A 22805-nucleotide genomic window follows, 5' to 3' on the forward strand; every position below is an offset into this window, starting at 1 on the left:
AATATATTAATTACAATTCATTATCATCCACACACAGTTCGTTAAAACTGAAATGTGTTTTGCTTAAATAATTACCATCTTACTGGAAAAAGCAGGAACACAGTTTTAGGGTAATGTTTTCTCCTTGAATAAATAGATGTAAAACCTTTTGTGATGTTAGTAATGGATTTATTAAAGTTTGTTTCGCAGCAGGGTGCTAGGTGAAATTGGAAAGACTAGGATATGGCCTTTTTTTCACTTGCAGAATGAATTAAGTAGGATTTGCTACAGGAATCTCCATAGAAAATGGTAATGTGGTTAGTCTGGAATCCATCCTGCAGCTCAGCAGTGAGCAATAAGTAATCCTCTTATTGCCTCTCACAAGATCATTATAGAAGAGTTTCTACATGCTTGTTAAGCGTGGCATGCTAAAAGTAAAGGGGAAAAAAAAAACTATTTCACTTTGGAGGTAGAATTGACATCTATTTTGATGCATAATCTATCAAGATGTTAAACTGTCACCATTTGTACTTCTGTTAGTACACTGCCATTATTTAAATGGATATGCTTTAGGTATTAATGCCTCTGTACATGTTCATCTTTTATCTGGCTCAATTTATTTTACAATTCAAAGCCAAACAATTAAAGGCACATTACGTGTTTCTGCAAACACATACAAATGAGACAGGTTATTTTCAACAACCACTGAACCCTAATTACAATTATAAATTTAATAATTTTTCAGCAGAAGTAATGATAATTCTGCTGAATTACTCAAAATGTGCTGGCAATTTGGAACGTTTCCGTATCTGCAGTAAAATGTATGTAAATCGCTAAATTACAAAAAAAATATTATTCCAATGAGCCCACACAGCAGTATAAAGTAGAAATCTGTGTACCATATAAGGTGTCTAATGTAAATTTGGTAAGGTTAACAGGAAAACTCCTTTTTGTGCATTGTGAGTGGCATTGTGAGACTGGACAAATATCTATTCTGTTGCCGTGTAGCATAGTGGTGTATGTCTTGTCCAACCTGGACTTCTTTATTGGCCTTGCCTGAATTTTGACCATTTCTCTATTAAAAATAAACATGCAACACTACTGCCCTTTTTTTTTTTTTCACTAAAGTGACAAAGTCAAAAAAAAATTTCCCTCCCCGCAATGTTAATGTCAGCACTTACCTTAAATGATGTTTCTTAATCCGATCTTCTTTCTTGTCCTTTTCATCTGTCCCTTCAGCGCTGCGGCGGGTCTTCGATCCAGCGCTGACTCCTCCCCAGATAGCAAGCAATTGAGCTGCAAGTTTGAAAATGACTTGCTAAACTATTGCAGACTTGCCAAGCTTCACAATTTTGTTGTACAATTACAGCAAGTCTGCATTGCAAGTCTCCAGATTAACGTGCTTGGCAAAAGTGCTGTACACCTGCAGAGCTCTTGCTAAAACCTGCTGGACTCGCTACAAATTTGCTACAGATTTGCTACAAATTCAAAAAGTGTCATCTAGAACTTGTGCTGCAAGTGTTCTGCAAGTTTACAACTTGCCAGCAATGTGTGCAGCAAGTTAACAAGAATTACAATTTAACTCTGCCACATGTTTGTGGCAAGTTATCCTTGCTATCCGGGTCTGTGCTTGCTGGCACTCCCTGTCCCACGGTGTCTGCATGCGGGTGCACTAACCTTAAGGTTAAGTCCATAGACTTAACGTTGTGTCTCTCCTCGCGTCCCAGCTGAAAATGTGATCTGCGCATGTGTCCACCCCAAGATCCTTTGCGGCCGCCTGAGCATTTTCACATTTTCGGACGGCAGGTAAGTACCCTTTTCAAAGCGTTTTGTTTTGTTTTTTTTTACACTTTTTGCATATATCTACTGCTTACTAGCAGTAGATATATGCAAAAAAACAGAGGCTTTACTTATCCCTAAGCATTTTTTTAGTATAGACATCATGTTTAAAGGGTCTGCTGTGAAATTGAATTACCATCCTTTTTCATACATATTTCGGGTGCTCCAGCAAACAGCTAGCCATGGGGTTCAAGGTGCCTTACCATCTGTTACAAGATTATCTCAATCTCATTATCGGAGTGACCATTTTAAATTATGGAGAAGCAGCAGTAAGGCTCCCCTTGCTCTGGTTAATAACGCTTACAGCAGAAACTTAGTTAACTCTGCTGGGGAGGTTCCATTGGAGTATGAAACAAATAAAGGAAGGCATGAAAGGCAGTAATCGCACAGTACTGTGTAGGCAATGTCAACAGGGGTTACCATTCCACAGCAGGTGACAGTAAAAAGCGTCAAAAAAATCTCTTGATGAAGTGATCAACAGATGAAGTTTAGTCATAGACTGCAATATTAGAAAAGTGAGACCAGGCAGGTATATTGTGCAATAAAAAACAAAGTGTATTAATACACTCTTACATAAATAAGATCGTGACTGAACAAAAAAAAATAAACACCTAAAATGTTCACTGCCATAAGAATTTTATTCCGTGCTCCAAAGAATGTAAGGGTCTTTGTTTTGTGGAAAAATTCAGTCTGTTAACACTTGCTTTAACTACTGACTGTAAAGGACATATAACATCTCTCCTATAGTTGCCTCTATTTGGAGTTAAAGCCTAATTGAAGCCCCAGGTTTTTTGTTTTATAGCTTTCGTTAGAGTGGCAAAGGGTTAGAACAATCTAAAACTCCAGCATCCAATTTGTTTCAATAAATTGAATAATTTGCCTTTTTTTCTACTTAAAGAAGATCAACTTTTAAATCACTTGATCATTACATGTCAGAGGAGGGCTGGAAACCTTTGACCTGAGGGGCACACACAGCCAACTAGCTCTATTATCATGGTAGGGACAGATTTCTGTAGACTAAAGAAAGTGTACCATGCAAAGTGGACCATGATGCTTTAGTGATTGGCAGGCATAGTGAAAAGTGGGTGCTCCAAATGGCACAGATTATTTGTGGCACATATTTTTACATCTTCCAGCATCAGCTTCCTTTGCAGCTGCTATCGTTCAGTCACGTGACTTTTAAAAGCTGCAAAGGAAGGCTTCATTCTGGCAGATGATGTAATCACTTGTCTTAATAGGGAGCAAGTATGATGCCCAGCATGTGTCACTGACTGTGGTTACTACTCTTATCAGTGCTTGAATAGGGATGTATCCCCACCAGTGGCCAACAACCCAACATATCTTTTTTTAGTACTGGCCCAGGGCACAAATGCCCCCTAGCCCTATTCACCACTGCTACAAGTTATTTATAGAATAACAGTTTAATAAAGTGTTTCTGCTGCTTTTTGTAGGCCTGATGGAATTGGAACTGTTACAGCTGAGGAGAAAGAGAGATTTGAAGAGATTAAAGAACGACTTGCTTTGCTCTTAGAAAACCAAATCAGTCACTTCAGGTAAAACATTTTTTGTGGCTAAATAACCATGTGACATGTTTTGTTAAAGAACTTCTAAGTCTTCTGCAAGGAAAGTCAGAGGATTTTGCACTCTTATGCAAATCTTCTCCTTCCGGTATTCTGGGAAGCCTACAATGAACATACTGATTAAAAATGGCTATACCTGCATTAGCATTACACTGTGTGTCCAAACATCTTTTTCTTGTGGAGAGATTCCTTTTACTGTTTATTATCCAGCAGCAGTGTTTCCTTTTATCACCAGTTGTGCAACCAAGCCAATAGGAGAGTAATACCAGGCTCTGATGTCTAAGATCTAATAATATTATAGTACTTTGATAGCTACAAACACCACTCTGTGACAGTAACATGCAATTTCATGACTTCACAATTCCACAGAGGTTTTGTGAAAACAGCTTGATAATGTTCTAAAGGCTGTTTTATGGTATTTCATGATAAATCATGTGGAAGTTAAATAAATAGCTAAGCTGTACCTAAAAAAAAACATTATTCCAATGTCACATTTCATTAAAAATAACTTTCCAGAATTAGTTCCTAATTGGTGGCCAGTGTGTATAATTGGTGCTGTGCATAATCCTAAATGAGATGGTGTTGAAAAAAGGGCTAGGTTATTTACATCTAATATGATCTTAATAACATTTTACTGTGTGCCCACTGGGACCTGTTTATCTGGGATTTTATGGGTAATCCCGGATCCATAACAATCATTTATAAACTGGATGGCTTGGTAGTTAAGGTGTGTAAACAAAGTATGAAGTACTCTGAAGATTATGTTCATTCTTTGAAGAATTGCAGCTCGAATAATTAAAATAGAAAAAAAATGTTGTAGGGTTTATTTAAACATGGATTACTGCTTAGCGAACGGCAAGCTATTTTATTATTCCTAATTAATATCCACATTATACTAATACTAATGAAGCTAAGCTGTGCATAAAAGGATATTTTTCATTAGAGCAAGGCAATATTCTCTGAGCCTAATTCTTACAGCATACTGTACTCAGAATGGTAGACTGGCAAGAAATAATATCTCATAAATGACCTGATGTCTCTTCTTCCTCGCTATGAAGCTATTGTGTGACACTGAAATGTCAATGTTTATGGTGTCAAACCAATCTTCTGAAACCTTCCAGGCATTCACTAATGTACATGTTATCAGAATTGATTGGTACAAAGCAGTCCAGCGATGGTATTTTTACTGTATTCCTTCACCCATTCATGCTCAGATAAATTTTATCAGCATCAGTTAACTTGACAATAATTCTACAACTTAAAGTATCGCCCTAACTGTCCCCTCCACTCTTCCAAAGACCTCTTCTCTATCTCCCTCGCCAGCTTCTCCCATACTCGCCTCCAGAACTTCTCTAGAGTCTCAAAATGTAGTAGATCCTATCGCACACCTGACCAGATGAAGCCCAAATGAAAACTGGGGGGTGCCAAAAGTGACATCGAAAGCCTCCACACATCAAATGCAAAATACCATATAGTCACTCGCACTCCGTTAGTAGATAGCAGTCAATCTTCTTTATTGACTGAACATGATGCCACATACACAAAGCAAGAGTCTCTCCCATCCTCTGGAACTCCTTACCCCAACCTGTCCCTCTATCTCCTAATCTGTCTGCCTTAAGTTGATCCCTAAAGACTCCTTTCTTCAGGGAAGCCTTACCCGCCTCAAACTAACCACTGAACTATCACCTTCGCAAACAATTCATCCCAACACAGCTACCTCCTCATGTATCATTTGCCCCTCCCATTTAGATTGTAAGCTCTCATGAGCAGGGCCCTCCTTTTCATCTTGTCTTGAATTGTATTGTAATTGTAACGTCTTCATTATATTGTAAAGCTCTGCGCAAACAGTTGGTACTATATAAATACTGTATAATAATACAACTAAGTTACCTACCTATATCATTTTATGTTGTTAAAAATCTGTAAGGCTACACTTTTTTGAAACTTTTTTTATAAGCTGATAAATTAACTTTTTAATAACTATTTATTGGGACAATGGAGTATATGCAATGTGACAGCTACAGCCTGCTGGAACTTAACCTCTTTCTGTATGAGGCACGTGGACAGTTAAAGCTGGCAAGTTTCTTTTGTCAACAAACTTATGTGTTCACCATAGTTGTTTGTCATGGTGATCAGCAGCAGAAAGGTGCACAGCTGTGCTCTCCTAGTTCTACAATGAAAGAAGATTAACATTTTATCAGTATGGGACAGCAGCATAACAAACGCTAGTCACCAGATTTCAATTAGGAAATAAGGCTGTGATTGTGATATAAATTATTATGAAATAAGAATTACATTTTTAATAATTTGATACTCATTTGGGGTTTCAATATTAACAGGAAAGTGGGAATCATGTTTTTGGGGATCTTTATTTGACATGGATCAGGTAACTCTCTCACATCCAACTGGTCAGCTGCCCGGGTCAGCATGCTGGAGCTGCCCGGGAGGGAATACAACACCATAAATGATTGTGCTAAGTGCTTTTTCTTGTTTTTTTTACAAATCAAAGCTACATCCTTAGAAACCTGTTAAAGTGTATCAAGGCAAAAATAATTATATATACACAGTATATACAGTGTATCTCCAATACATGTGCATTTCCCTGCGTTTTATGCCTTTTAAAGGCCCTGCAAATACAGTAAAATACATGCAGATGTTGTGGGCTGATAGCACAGCATTTTTGTGAACAGTATGGTTTCAGCCCTGCCCAGTTGTATTTTGCTAAACTACTAAATCTCTCTAAGTCTCTTCATCTCCACAACATAGAGGCTGATTGTTCTGTAGTTCAAGATAAGAAAAAAGAGGGCTAAATATTCCCCTTGATACATCAATTGACATATGCGCAGAACACAGGGCAGCTCTGAATTTCTGAGCAGGTCAACGGGTATTTTTCTGCATTTAATAAACAGAAATAACAAAACACATTCAATGGCATATTTAACAGAGCAAAAGTGAACAAAGAGAAGTTTGTTAGGGTTCACATACACTTTAATAGGAAACTATAGCCAAACCATTTTTTGGTTTAGTTCTCTCCTGGGTCATATTTACTAATGTATACCTGTGACCCAAAGTTATATAGTGGGATACTGCCCGCTATATGCTGACAGTGCAGAGCCACGCTGCAGCCAATATTGTCAGGATCCAACCCACCACCTGATTGACAGCTGACTCTGTCTCGCCAGAGCCAGCTGTACTCTCCCCCTTCCCTTTCGGTCCCTCCACTGAGTGCTGGAAGAGCATAGAGAAGAGGGGGGGAATCCCTGTGGGGAGTAGTGACTGATAGTCACCACTCTCTGCAGGGAGAACCCATGAGCTGAGCGATCAGTTATTACGCTATATAGAGCTGACGTATGAAAGCTGCAGTGTCACATGCTGGCTCAAACTATTGGAAAAGTATATTTTTCTCTCCCAATAGTTCTCCTTCAAAGTCACAGTTTCTATGGCCAAGGTTGTGTAAAACCCCCCAAAAAACTGACAAATGTGGCCCCACTCAAGCAGCCAGCCCCCCAAACAACTTGTAGGTGTGGTTTAAAGGGTATGACCCCGTTGCTTAGCATACGTTACCTCACAAAGGTGTCTCCCACTTTCCTAATCATAAATGAAAAGCTCTGTAACAATAAGTGTGACACATTTATAGTTGTGTATTTTGTTTTTTCTCTACAGGTACTGTTTTCCCTTTGGAAGGCCGGAAGGTGCTTTGAAAGCCACGCTGTCTCTTTTAGAAAGGGTATATATACATGTGTCACTATTTCTGTTTTTTTTAAAATTTATTTATTGACTGACAGTGTGCATCACAGTAAACACAGTCATGAACATTGGCGCGTCAAAGATAGCAATTTCCACGATATCACACTTATCCAGTTAACAGTACAACATTTTCTTGGTAGAGATAGCCGCCAAAGGCGGGGCAACGTAGGTATTACCAAAAACAACATTTCAAAGGCACCGTGGATCTTCATCTTACATGCATAGTAGCAAATCAAGATTCTCATCAAATTTGGAGTTGTATGTGTCAATATTTCTATATGAAAAGCACTGTATTCACTCTTAAAAAATGATATGAATATAAAAAAGATAAGTCATGCAATCATGCACATTCTGTAGTAGCAGAGGATTCTGGTACCTGTATCTTTCAACGTAGAAAGGGTAGTTTCCAGCACATTGGATCATAGTGCCGAACAGGTGAATGTGTAAACAAAGAGTTAAGTTGTCACAAGAGTCTGTGAATGTTTGGGTTACATTGAGGGTTAGGCTGTAATCACACCACTTCCGTTGCATTTAGCGCTCATTGACACATTGATGTGCCTTTTTTTAATGTGTTACGTTGATGTGCATTTTTTTTTGTTCACAGCAGGAACCAAAATACATTATTTTTATTTCCTTAATGTGCAATGCAGCACTGTGACGTGTTGCAACATATTGCAGTGTGATGCGCTGCAATTCAATGCAGTGTGCTCCATTTTCACTCTATTGCCTATTGAAAACAATAGATTTCAGCTTGTTATTACAGTGGGCTTGCATTATGTAATACAGCAAATGCACATGACGTGAATAGGCCCATATTGTTAGGGTTACAGAGGGGCTTAGTTTGTTAAGAGCCTTAGGTAGAGTATTGCTGTCTTTGATAGGAGCTCTGAAGACAAAACTACAGCACTGATCTCTTAGCAATGTGAACTATTGGACTGAATTTCTGTCAATGCTTAAAGTGCTGGTGAAGCTTTTTGTAACCAGCCACAATGAACACAAGGCAAAGAGTGGGTTCTTAGCAGGACTCGGAAACATATTTGAAAAAATGTAGTGGCATAATAAAAAGCCTGCCTCCACCACAACAGCCAAATGTGACTATATTGCAGTAATCAGTTGCACTCTTTTGACACTTCACTCATGTTTCTGCTGCGGCCTTGCTTGAGCTGGAGTATCCAACCCCTTCATACATGAGACTGTGAGCTGGGCTAAATATCAGAAGGCGATTTAGGGGAAGAACACATTTTCTGTTCCTATGACACTGTTGAAAGACCTAAGCTGGCTATTAAAGTAAATCTGTTTTTTGCCCATGCAGCGCTGTCATATGAAGTAGCAGACATGTCCTTTGTTCCTAGCAGCTGAATAGAGCAGTGTGAAAGCAAGGCCTCATTCACACCTAGGCATTTTGGCACGCATTTTTGTCTGCACTGAAACGCTCATGACAAGAAATCCCATTTATTCCTTTAAGACCTTTTAATAAATATGTATGTCTGGGTCACTTGAGCATTCATGTTTATGCTATGTTATGAAGTAGGGCATAGCCATACTTATCCAGCATTGGTTTATCTTGGGGGGGAGGGGGGGGGGCATTAACAAACATCAGAAAATGCTAAGTAACTGGTAGCCTGGGGATATCTGGTGCTGTTTGATTAAACCTATACACATAAGGATTTTCTTCAGGACATTTCAAAGTAGCTAGGTTGAGAGAACGATCATTTAATTTAAATGGGTATCTTTTGAGGCGTTTTGTCAGCAAAATAAATACTCTGTAAGCATTACAATAGCGAAAATAAGCTTTATCCAAGTTACTACCTGACAATAATATCAAAAGGCAGCATGTTCTATCAAAAGGACATTTTACATTGGTTTTTAAATACTTTTATCAACTTGGCGTCGTGTTTGCTTAATTGTAACATTGTAAATTGTAACTGTACAGTTAATGAGTTTTTCTAGGGTAAAAGTTAGTGTTCTTTAAACAATTGAAACTATGTATTCCATATTCCTGCATCATAATTAAAATATCTGAGTATATCACAAAATGCATTAGTTAATTAAATTAGGCTTCTTTTTGTATATGCAGAAAAATTCTGACAATTGATTTAGCAGCAAAGATTTCTAAATTAAAAGGGGTTTTCTACTTTGAGAAATTAGAAATAACCTCCACCCATGGGCAGCAGCTGAACAGCAAGGCTTATCTTACACACACCCTCCCAGATCAGCTTGTAGCAGGTATAAAGCTAAAGTCATGTTACTGCCAAAATGCTTCCAATCCACTGACTTATCCTCGCCCTCCCTTCTTAAATAGTCCTAAAAGTCTAATTCCCTTGTAGAAGCTCACAGGCAGCTCAATTCCCACCTACGTTTTCTTTGCACTAGCAGAAGTTGAATCAGCTGAATATGGAAGGGTGCATCTCTGCAGTGGTAGAGGGCAGAAAGGTGCATACTGATACAGTGGCAGTGAGTGCTGAGGCATTCATCAGTGCAGAAGCAGCCGGGGGTACAGTGTGAAGTGGGAACGTGGGAGAGCGGGGCAGAGAGGTAAGGGGTCAAGCACAGTGGGGAGAGTGGGATTTGGTGTGCGGATGTGGTGTGGGGGGAGGAACATGTGGGTCAGGTGTGGTGGTAGGGCAGTTAAAAGCATGGTGATAAGAAGATGTTTTGCTTTTTTAAATATTTAAAAAATATATATTTTTAAAACATTTATCCTAAGTAGTATTGCAATAGTGAAGGGAATATAGGCATTTACACAAAATATAGAAAGCTTAATGGGTTAAAAGGCACAGCGAAAACCAGTAACTCTAGCCATACGTATTCACACACAAGCAGTCAACAATAAACTATACTCCCGGCCAAAAAAAAACTCACCACCTGGATTCTGGGCAGTGTTATGATCTGCTTCAGTTGATCAGGTCTAGGTTCAGCAACGTTAGGTGCCCATAAAATGAGCTCAGCTGCCTACCTGAATATAGATGGTGCTGGTCTACAGTGATGTATCAACAAAAAGGAAACCATAAAGTTAACCACCAGGTTTTTTAGTTGATACATCACTGTTTATATATATCATGACCCCCTGGCTTCAATTTTCAAAACAGCTCTTCGCCTTTATTGCGATATATGATCATGTTAATATGTCTTGTTGGCCAGGTTTGGGCATTAGATATATATATATATATATACATATATATTTACACTTCTTTGAATTCACACACTGGGGCTACCAATTACTTTCAAATACAATTGTGTTTTGATTCATACCCATACACACACTTCCAATCCATTTAGTGTCCAGGCCCTGCTTGGGGTGGCTAATCCATCTTCCTCCACCCTGGGTTCACTGGCCCTTGATCAGACATTAGCCTGTACCGAATACCTGGTGAAACTCACACTGAAGGGGTAAGACTCACCCAACACATTTTTTAATTCCAAATTTGATATGCATAAAAATGTTTTGTTTTTTTAGTGTAATATTTACACTCTGTTTCCTGTATGACTCCTAGATTACTCCACTCTGCTCCTGAAGAAGCGCCTTAGGCACGAAATGAGTCGAGCCTTACACTACAAGACAATTATCACCCCTTTAAGATCTATTGCTCCCACCTGAGATGTATTAACCTAATGATATCCTCTTTTTCTTGAGTCATAGACGATGTTATCCTTATATATTTAAGACTATGATTATATAGGTTCACCTGATTATGGAACATAAGGGGTGATAGGAGTTATTTGCAATCCCTGTTATATGTTTTATATATGCTGCTATGCATATTAACTGATTTTAGTAATTTGTTAATATATTTATACTTTTTTACATACCCTTATGTGACTGAAGTTCCTTTGGCATGTGTCCCCTCTGGAGCCAAAAAACCCCACCTTTCTCTATCCTCTCCTTCTTTTGTTGAAGTATGTAGAAAGGATTTTTTACTTATCCATAACTTTCGTAGCCTGTCTTCTTGAGGTCAGAGACTCCAGGTATTGAAACCAGAGGGTCAGCATGACAGACGGGTAACTAGCATTTTCAGAAGCAGAGCCCCAATGTTTCCTAAAAGAAAGGCTTCCTTTAATGCCAAATCTATTTTTTCCAACAATTATTTTCTTCTACAGAGAACGATATAATTGTTTTATTTCAGAGGTCTCTATTATAAAATTATTTTGACCTTCTCAGCAAAGAAAAGAAAGTGTTTTAATATCCAAACATTTTTTTTTATACGTGAAAAGCAATTAGTGAAGTTATTTAATGATTCAGTAAGGTTTTAAATCTCATAGAATATGTTTTACATTACAGTAGCGGCACTATTAAAGTGCATTAAACGTTAGCATTTACACATTACTTAAATTAGTAGGGCAGATTATTATTTTGAGTAATACTACATCCTAAATGAGTTTCTACTGCCCTCCAGATCCCAGTCTTGGCAGCTTAAAGTGCAACTGATGGCAGAAATGTTTTGTTTGTTATTTTGGATAGAACACCTATCCAGTTTTTATTGCTATCTGTGTCCCAGTTAGGGAGACTCACCGTCTCTGTTTGTCCTGGTGACTGTTATTACTGAAAGTTAAAGAAAATCCACCATTTTGAGCTGTCACCAAAACAGGAATGTATGGAAAATCTTCCAGCGGGGACACTGGTTCTGGTGACCCTGCTGAACACCAAGGATTTCCCTCCCTGTTGTTGCTATGGGACAGGAAGTGAAGATAAATCTCCTCAATGGGACACAGATGTTATAAAATATCTGACAGGGGCTATAACCATATCTTACTTTATCTAAACTAAAAAGTTATTCGCTTCAGTTCTACTTTAAGTGACATGGTCACTAGTCATTAAATACTAAAGAAAGTCTAATGTTTTCAGTCAAACCCTTCCTGCCAAATTTGCAGTAAGATGAAAACAACAGAGAATAAATGTAGTAGAACCTGTAAATAAGATTAGTAAATGTTTGCACACTTTTGATGTCATTTCTGCTACTGCTTCCTAAACAAAGTGCTGGGCTGTTTATGCAAACTGCAGTTAACTGTGTTGGGTCTGCTTAGCTCAGACCACCATCAACTGTGTGCCAGCCTGACTCAGATTATACCCATTTTTCTGTAGCTTGCAGACAGCCTGGAACTCATAATGTGAGCATTACATAGTTGCCAAAATTTCCAAATAATTAGGAAGGACACTTGGCACGATCTCTGGCTAGAGATGGAGTTATGGCCATTGTGGGTATAATTACAAAATAGACAAAGATTCAGAGCTCAAGAATTGTAGTGCAACACCATTTCACACAAAATAGGGCCCTTGGCAAAAGAAGGGGCCCCATATGTGGTCATTCTGCACTGCCTGCAAAGGGTGTCTCAACCGAATAAGCAATATAAAACAAATATAAAAAGGACATCTAAAATGTGGATGTATTTTTAAGAGTTACAGCTAAATCAATCTACATGCTAACAGCATAAAAATCTTCTAAAATCAGCAGTATAACACCTCCTGTAATCAGCAGCATAACAGAGATATCATCTAGAAACTGTATTCTGTTACATCGGAAGAGAAGTGTAGCTTACAAAAACTGGGCTTCAGCAATCAACCGCATGTGTTCCGAATATTCTGAAGCATAATATATCCACAGTGTACAGTATTATTTTGTGAGCAGGTGGTTGGGTCCTTCAGGCCAGCTATAGAATGTGAGGCCATGTAGACCTAGGGGAACACTTTGGAGAAACAAAAGTTTTTGGGTACTTATATCGCCATGGCAAAAACTGCACTTGGCCTTATTGTGGTAAACATTGGGTGTGGGTTAAATGGGCATAGTTGAACAAAGCTGAGCATACTCATCCCAAGGCTGCATGTTTGGTTTTTTTATTGTACAATTATGCTGTAAGCTAGTCAGAATTCAATGTATAGCGGTTAAAAATAGAAAAAAACTTCAGTTCCCCTATATGGTAAAATTATGTCATAGGTATCCCTGACTGATCTTTTGAATTTAAAATGTAGGTTTTGATGAAAGATATTGCAACACCTATACCTGCTGAAGAAGTCAAGAAGGTTATAAGAAGATGTCTTGAAAAAGCAGCCCTGATCAATTACACTCGACTTACAGAATATGCCAAAATTGAAGGTTGGATATTTATATGATGTGATGTTCATGATTATGAACTTGAGCTGATTTTCCTTAAGAATAATGACATTTTTTTCATAAGATTGATTTAGGTTTTTGTCTATAAGCTTACATCCCATAAATATTTTGCACCATACATAGGACCCCAATTTGAGCTATCCTATTAATTCTGTATACTTCTATATAACAATATATGCAACGTATCAAAACTATACCAAAATATTTGATTCCATGTTAATTACCTCAAAGTTTATTTATTTGGAGTGCAAAATTTAGTAGAAACACCTAAACACATTCACCTTAAATGGATCTATTGTAATGCTATTTTTTTTCTTTAAACTCTGGTCAACATGTTATCTTATATTGATTAGGGAATTTTAAAAGCAAAACAGCAATGGTGTGTGAGTAGATCCAAATCAGATAAAGGGTTTATTTGACACACGCGTGCGGGGAAAGGCCTTAGTCTGTCAGGCCAATTCCATCCCCACTCTAGTTCATACAGCTTATAAAGGTCCACACATCAAGATACAGATTAGGTTACATCATTGTTCGGTTTAACAAAATTCTAAAATCCTGAATCAGCATTATTTGTTCCTCACGTATACATAGCAAGTGTCTGAGTTTAGATAAAACTAAAAAGCTCCTAGAATAGCAATTTCTCCAATGATTTTAAGAGAACAGCTAGCACCCTACAGATAAGAGCTAACACCCAAGCATAGAACAATTCCTTACAATATTTATTTTCACTAAAGATGTGAAAAACATGTTTTGTACACGAGGTTTTAAAGTCTATAACTGTATTTAGTATGTATGTTTTTCTTTAATATAATATACATCTAGAATATGATCGTATAGTGGAATATCTTTAACCTGTCATTTTAGATGTCATGTCATTTAGTTCTTGTAGTGTGCCTTATCTCATACCATATTTACTAAACAGTCTTACTTATTGGATACACTCCATAATATGCTTCATCGAGAATAATATTACACTGGCAAAATGGAGTCTGAAAATGTGATTCAATAGGGATCATCAATTCTCCCTACACAATATTACCACTACAAGTAGTTATCATAATGTCACTAATAGCAACATTTTGCAAATAGTGTTTTTTTTGCATGTTATGTGTATGCTATAAAATGTATTACATTATTATAGGAAAAGTAAACAATTTATTTTTTGTGTGTAATAGTTCCTTTTATAAAAGATAAAAGTATGGGTCACTACTTGATTGGCACAGAAAACATGGGGGGGAATTTATGAAAACTGGAGCAGAGAGAATCTGTAGCAGTTGCCCATGGCAACCAATCAGCATCTCTCTTCAGTTTGCTCAGGTAAGATTTGAAAATGAGACAAAGAAGCTGATTGGTTGCAGTGCAAATCTGCTCCAGAATTTGTTTGCTCCAGTTTTGATAAATTTCCCCCATTCTGTTTGTGCATTCATTTTTAATCAGTAAGTAGTGAAGTCAGATGATGAGGATGACCACTGAGAAACGTATTGGTTTGAAAAACTAGCCCCAGTTGGAAAGTAAGGTCTGTTTAAGTCAATGCTTTAGTTAGAAGTGGTATGTGTCTAAGCTTAAAGGAACCCATTTGTGAGGTTATGTTTTTTGAAGTTTTGCTATACAACTTTTGACTACAGCTTTTCTCACAAAGCTCAGATCCAGGCTAAGCACATCACTTTTTTTTGTTTTGTTTCATTTCTCCCACACATTCACTTTTTGGTCTGGTATTTGCACACAGTCATATAGTTGCACAAAAGTGTATGTTATCCATATCAAAATATATTTCCACTGTAGTCTTTGACAGCAAAGATTACAGCCTGTGCATTTCTCACCTCTTCCTCAATTTCTTATTCTCCTAATAGGATTAAAAGAAGTATTGTTTTGGCAGGGGTATTAGATGGGGTCCCCTGAATAGTCTTCCTGCCCCTGTTTACCCTATATTGACAGGGAATTGGCTGTGGTCGTGGCACAGTTAGACCTAAGGAGACTGTATTTGCAGGCAGCATGAGGCTGGGGATGAACATCTTTATTTTGTTCACTTACTATTCCAGACCCTCACCCAGGGATGCAGGGCATATAGAGCAAACTTGCATCAGGCCTGTTGCTCTTTCCTGGCTTTTGACATTGTTTTTGGTCTCCTAGAGCCTCTAATGATATAATGTATGGGAAAGCTGCCAGTTCTTGCCATATGGCTTGTCAAAATAGATGCTTTTTTGGGAACTCAAAGTCATTCCAGACACTAGACAGATCTGGATCTGTAGGAGTTCCCACCTCTCTTGGTAACACAATATTGCTCTCCTAGTGAGGTAAGAGAACCAGTTTGTAATTCCTGTCTCATTTTAATGTTTTTTTTTTGGAGAGACTAGTAAAAGTATGTCTGTGTGTGCACAGGGAGGACATATGTGATGTCTGACACATGTAATGTGAAGAAAGGGTGCTATTTCACAAAAAAGCAGATCTTCTCAAAAATCTAAATTAAACAAATATGTGATATCTGCTCTGTAAACATTTTTTTATTCACACAAAAAAATTGTTTGAAATATAAACATAGTAGCAAAAGAATCACCATGCATGATGCAGACCTTAATGTAGCTATGCGAGCCTTAGATTAGTAACACAGTAAAATCTATAGTTCCAAACATACTTCTGTACTTAGGTTTTTATTATTTAACTCATTGAGCCCTTTTGATACGAAGGATGGTGAGATATAGCAAGAAGAAGTGAAGATAGAGAAGGATAATACTGTAGTTCACAAAGTGAAAATTTAAATTAATCACAAAATAAGAGATCATTTGATAGAAAAAAACTGGTATTGAAGATATATATAAAAAAACATCCCCCTTTTGATTGAGGTCCAGTCAAACACAGATGATATGGAGAATTAGGTCCCAAAGGTTAAAACCAGATGTAAGGACAGCAGATGTTCTTGTATGGCAAGAAGATGCTTTCAAGTGTATTCTTCAAAAAGGTAGGCGTTTGTAATAAAGCAGATACAACACACCGCCAATATGTTTTCTGGTGCTTTTGGTGGTCACTTAGTCAGGAAAGGTGTACAACACACTAAGCGATAAATGAAAGATACAAATAAAAAAATAAAAAACATTTTAAATAGTGAAAAAATTATATACTGATGTTCATTAAAAATAATATAATAAAAGTTGATGGAACAAATGATTACATGATTTAATAATATTAATGGTCATTAGTGTTAATTTCTTATTTGAAATTAATGAGTACTGATGAATTGGGGGAAGAATAAATAGATTAGGGCCAGTAGTTCCTTATTTCACATATGTGTCCATAAATATAAATTCATTTTTGTGGGTATGTGCCAATATACATGGGTGGAAACTGTAACCGACATGAGGTTCTGATAAGTTGATTACAGATGGAAACTAAAATTGATATAAAGCGCATAAAATTGAGTGTGCATTATTGAAAGAACCAAAATAGTTTATATGCATAGGCATGAAGTACACTGGAAAAAAGTGCAAGGAGAGTTACATTTTAAAAGGTAGAAGTGCGTTTGCTCCCATAGCCAGGAATGTACTAGGCCAGCAGGCTCTGTATGCAATCTCTTATAACAGCCAGCTTGCATTATACAAGGGAATTTGCTCCTAGATTTTTGTATCTCTGCTGGCATGTATGCATGCTGGGCCAGGGGATAGGAGTGATGTGTGGTGGGGAATGGGGATGGACCATGCTATTTACTACAAAGATCACAAAGAAATGCTGGAGAGCTTTTCAGTGTGGTGCATACACATGCTTGGTTTACAATGAAGTTTGAAGAAGTTTGTCAAGACCTGTAAAGCTGGGCCATGTTTAGTTTGTATTAGTCTTTGGTGAACACGCACCTTTCAGTCTGCAACTGCAGGATCTATGCAGCATAATTAAAGCCGGTGGATTGGAGGGGTGAGATTTTCTGTTATTTTCTAACTGATAGCAATGTTCTAATGTGCTGGAGGAAGATGGTATCCTTACATTAAGAGAAGTATTTGTTTAGTGGTTTTAGATTAAGTGGGTGGTATTAGGTAAAGTGATATTGTTGTAATAAAACATGTTTCATGTTAAAAGATATGATGGCGGAAGGATAGTTAAAAGATATGTATAAAGTGAGAATGATGGAACTATACAAAGAAGTAAAACAGATTAAATAGATTGATACTGATCTTAGGAGACCTGATGTCTGAAAGACAACCTTAAAAAGTAGAATGTGTGAGACCATCACCACCATTAACAAAATACAAAACATAATTATGGGAGGAGACATTGCAATAGTATGTGAAGTGATCATAACAGAAAAATGAGCATTAAATATAAACAGGAATGAATGAAATGAAAGGTCTATAATTTTTATCATAGGTGTATTTTAAATGACAGAGACAGAATATCAACCAAAAATCCTGAACAAAACACGATACAAATGTGCAGTTCAGTGAATAAAATAAGTGTTTGATCCCCCTACCTACCAACAATAATTCTGGCTAATTAAGTCCACTATCCTGAGAAAAATGTGACCCCAAGTTGATGAGGGCCTGGAAATTCTAAATTTCCAAATAGTAACAATCTAGGATAGATGCTGAGTATGTAATCTAGTCAATCTAAGTTCACTTAGGTATGTAACTGTAACTGATCTCAAAAATGGTCGCCAACAAAGCCCAGAGCCCTGCATTATACATGAGATAGCCGAGGGACAGTCCAAAATGCCAAAGTAGAGAGGAGAAAGGTGAGCGACGATTGCCAAAGGAGCAGTAATCAGGTAAGTAAAAAATCTTGTACACAGCTCCCCTAGTCAATAACTTGCAGTTAACCTTTGCAGTGCAGGGGTACCCCCACTGCAAGATGAGTTTGTTTTGTTTTTTAACTAGGGATAGGCTTTAAGTTAATGCACCCAATTACCCCCTCATAAGGGATGGTAAGACTACCCCAAGCATTAAGATCTTATCATAGCTGGGATATGTCAGATTTGAGGTACTTGCAATCGCAGTAGACAAATCAATTACTCATGCACCCAGTCTCCCCTTCCTCAAAAGGCACTACACAGGGCAGTACACATTAATTGCAATTAATGTGTACAATTGTCTGCATTACATCTCAATATCCACCCTAGATTGTTACTATTTGGAATTACAGAACATCCAGCCCCCTTATCACCTTTGGGGACCAATTTTTCTTAGGATAGTGGCCATTAATACATATCACGGTTTCTTGATACCAACGATCCTTGATATAGCAATGCTCCTTAGTTTCACAACTTGATGAGCAAGTTCTCTCAATCTTTTGGGGTCCCCTTCCAGACATTAGAAATGGGTTGCAAACAGGCATCACTAATGGTTTCTTTTCATACTAATGCTTTTTCAGATTTTTCACTCTAAAATGAGAGAATTAAAGCAGTATAAAACTTATATCTAAACAATTTGCAGAGCCATTTGTCCTGTGAAATTTCATGACAAATGGAGGCAAACATGTATATTTTAGTAGTATATTTTATTTTCAGGTGAAATGTAATATCAGGAAAATACCACATCATGGCCACCAGATTGGGCTGAGGAGCTGTTCGTTTATTTGTATGAAATTATTGTTTTCGAATGAGAATGGGTTGTGATCACGAAGTGTATATCCTTCAGTAAGAATTATTTTTGTCTAGTTGGCATAAGTGGATCAGTATGTAGATAGCTAGAATTTTAAGCCATACTGTTAGAAATATATTGGTAAAGTGAGGTAACATCAAAAGTGATACAGTGGTAGGAATCATGCCAGACTATGCTGGTAAGTTAGTGGAATCACGTAAATAGGAGGGTAATTTGGTGATTAATCTTTGTAAATGAAAATAATAAACTGGGACAGGTTGGTGGTGAGGGAGTTATTACCTGATATTATAGGTCTTCCTGTTGACTTTTATGTAGATATTCTATTTATTTCTCCAACGTGTGTATCCATTATTTTCAAATAAATTAAATACTAATGCCCATAATTATTAAATCATGTAATTATTAATCTGTTCCATCAATTTTTTATTATAATATTTTAATGATGATTATTATATAATGTAACTAATCATTTTTTAATCAATTGTATTAAAATATTTTTATTTTATTTCCTGATATTGATTATACTTTTATTTACTGTTAGTCTTATTGATGTGTATCTTGAGCTTTCCATAGCACTGATACTGTTTTTATATACATATTTATAATTATTATATTGATTTAATTTGTTTTTAACACACTTGTTTTTTAATTCAATCTATTTAACCCACCCCATTCCACTCAGTAATTACATGAAATGTAGTTATACTGTAATTTGCTTAATTTTATCTTATTTGGTCAACTTGTCTGTACCTTCCATTGTCTAGTGTGCTGTACCCCTTTTCTGATAGAGTGGCCACCAAATGTGCCATGAAACACATTAATGGTGTGTTTTACCTCCTCTTTTTTGACAAATGAATACCTCAAGCAGCATCTTGTCATATAAGCACCTCTGTTTACCTCACCTCTGGTTGTAACTTTTGAGGCCAAATTCTGCACAGCAATGTATACCGGAATTCAAGCATTTTATTTTAGTTTATGACCATACAAAATACCCTGACGAACATCAAGCACAATTGCCCACTGCCTCTGCGTAGAAACAGCTATATTGTCCACAACATCTGAATCACAAAAAGAGCCAAACAGACGAAGGCATCCTACCACCAACACTTTTTTAAACTTTTAAAAATTGCCAAAACATTGCTCTGGGTGATAACGTTTTTACTCCTGGAATGATTTGGTTTTCCATGTACTTAAAGTGGATCTTTAGGGCAACTGAGTGGGGGCTCTTGCCACTATGTTCAAATATGCACTGCATGCTTGCACACAATTGCAGAGTTACCTACTAGTGTGTTGTCCTCCAGTGCTGCCAAGTCCAGGTTTGCTTTTGTTGCTTCATTCCCTGTTATATTCTCTGCTACTCCTTCCAGTTTTGGCTTCCTCCGATTTTTGAGAGGTCACTGATCTATGTAACTGCTGGGTACGCTTCATCCTGGCAACCGGCCTTATTCACAGCATCTTAATGGCTGGAATAAGCCGGGAGTATAAGCTACACTGCACACAAAGTTAAAAATTTCTAGGAGCCTGGGGAACAAAATAATTTGCATGTCTCTTCAGCCATGTTTTTCCAGACTTTTGTTATTCTTTGCTAGGTTTAGCACACCTGTAATAGGGAAAGAAGTCATAAGTTAAGATATACTGTAGAAATAATCATTAGGTAAAAATTATTCTCATGCTACCACCTCGAACCTGTGTACAAAAAGGTCTATTTTTTGTCTTTGAAAAAAATGTTTTAATGCTAGTAAAGTCCTGCCCAAGATAAATATAATATAGGTGAACAAAATTTAAGCCTGTGCCTGGTATTTACATAGACATAGGCACGCTACCTGTCCAAAACACACACAGCAGTGCTTGGGCATGTTGTTAATACGGTTGCTCAGACTGCTTGAAAAACAAACCCATTTAAATTCTATGGCCACATTCACATCTGAGCGTTTTGTCACTTGTAGCAAAATGCCCGTCACTTGAAGAAAGTACATGAGCATTTGTTTTGCTTTTGCACATTTTTACGCGCATAAAACACACGTTTGTATATTCACATCAATGTGCCACGATCTGCTTGCCAAAACGCACAACTGTATGTATGTGCATTTTACGAATAAAAATGTGCAAAAACGTGCTACACAAAACGAGTGTTTCTAAATGCGAAGACGCTGTCACTCAGGTGTGAATGAGGGCTTATTGTAGGATGTGGTGAACCTTCTCTTCCTATACCCAGAAGCCCTCAGAACATTTTGAGGCATTGCAGCTGCTCTGGAGGATTATCATTACCAGAAAGGTACAGTCTAACACTGTCTACTATTAAACAGTTTGCTTAGCTTTTTTTCCTGCTGCAGGTATACTTTTAAATAAATAAGCCATTATTTCCTTTTGTCATAAAAACCTGTAACTATTCAATGCGGCTTTAGACATTGCTAAACTACTATGGCTGGCAGTTTTCCATCAAAACCGTTTAAAGCAGTTATACAGAACTATCAAATAAGTGTGTGCAACTGTTTTACCAGGTTTAGGATAACATAAGGTGCTGTACATGTTCTTAATACTATATTAATGGTGTAAAAAAAAAAAGTATAAAAAAACTTTGTACCAGATACTGCTGTAAAATAGCCAACATATGCTTGGCCAGTAGTTACATTTTTTTTATTTTATATGCAGGAAGAGACAAAACATTCTAAAATTTAAAAAAATGCCATAAAGAGAAACACATTTCCCTAATTTAATATCATTATATTTATTTTGCGATATTAAACAAAATGCACCAAGCAATCTTTTTTTATTCTAGTAATTGTAAACCACAATTACTGAAGCTGGCACAGTGCAAGTAGACATCATTTTCATATGTTGGTTTAGCAGATGAGATCTTTCCTGGCCACTTGTGTGACAAGCAGGAATACATCAAAGTGGAATAATTAGGTAAAACAAAAAGACCACTGCATTACTATGGAAACCAATATTATATCACAGGTGTTGCTGGGGTATTCCTCAGTGGACAGTTTATCATAATTCACTATAGTATTTAGTGGTTATGGATTTATTTTGGACACTCTGCACATCTTCTAAATAATTAGAAAAGACAACTCACAGTACCCTTAAGGCACTATATCGCCAACATTTCTGTGTGTATCTATACTCTCCTACTCTGAGTGCTGCTAAGACTGTATAGGTTAATACAAGATCATGATATTGACACAAATTTAGGTACTTGTTATTTTTAAAAATACAGTCAATTATTTTTTATGAATGTTTTAACTGCTTTATTTGCTGTTATTTCTGCCTGGAGTTCAGAAAAAGCGAATAGTTTTTTCCTACTTTGAGAAAGATACTTGTTTATCACGTTTACACACACATACAGTATACATACTGTATATAGTGGGCCTGTTAAAAAAAAAGGCACTGTTGCTTTGTGATATTGTCCCCCAAGGTTACCTGAAGGGACATATTTGACATACAGATATTGCATTTTCAGAGGCACAGTAGATTAGTCACTATAATAATTCTTCTTTCTTTGCTTAATAACTGTTGAGAGAAAATATCCTCCACACCACTGCATTGTTTTCAAGGAGGCCAACTTAAGCTAGCCATACACGTATAAAATTGAATGAAATGATTATTTCCTGGACTTCTGATGCTTCTACAGATCGGTCCATCAGATCACACTGTAGGCGTAAATGTCAACACTATGCTTCCACATAGTGTTCACATTGGTAGTGCAGTGGCATTACGTGTCCATTAAGTGACATCACCTCATTTCCTGTGTGGTACGCAGGCTCAGGCAGAGCTGTTGGAGCTCTGTCCAACCTCTACCTACATCAGTAGATTACTACTATAGTGATCTATTGCAGGCTGATTGTAGCCAGCAATAGATCACTATAAGAATGTCCCCACTGCTGCACAGTTGCAGGGGTGGTGTCTGGTTCTGCTCTCCACTGACTAGATCCAGACTCCCTCCCCCCCCCCCCCCCCCCCCCACACAAAAA

At 37.3% G+C, this 22805-nt stretch overlaps 1 protein-coding gene across 7 annotated transcripts in view; it reads left to right on the top strand.

Annotated features, from left to right (window-relative positions):
• CADPS2 (calcium dependent secretion activator 2) overlaps window positions 1-22805 on the top strand; it is a 254962-nt gene that overhangs the window by 136485 nt on the left and 95672 nt on the right. For 6 of the 7 annotated variants that reach the window (XM_018557764.1, XM_018557767.1, XM_018557761.1 and 3 more), the window contains 3 exons: window positions 3270-3371; window positions 7062-7125; window positions 13111-13234. In XM_018557764.1, coding sequence (XP_018413266.1) covers window positions 3270-3371; window positions 7062-7125; window positions 13111-13234 — 290 coding nt within the window. Of the gene's footprint in view, window positions 1-3269; window positions 3372-7061; window positions 7126-13110; window positions 13235-16125; window positions 16135-22805 lie in introns of all 7 variants that reach the window. The other variant, XM_018557765.1, reaches the window with a different exon arrangement.

The sequence above is a fragment of the Nanorana parkeri genome, unplaced genomic scaffold, assembly GCF_000935625.1.
Source record: "Nanorana parkeri isolate BGI_ZX_2015 unplaced genomic scaffold, ASM93562v1 scaffold301, whole genome shotgun sequence".
NCBI classification, from domain to species: Eukaryota; Metazoa; Chordata; class Amphibia; order Anura; family Dicroglossidae; genus Nanorana; species Nanorana parkeri.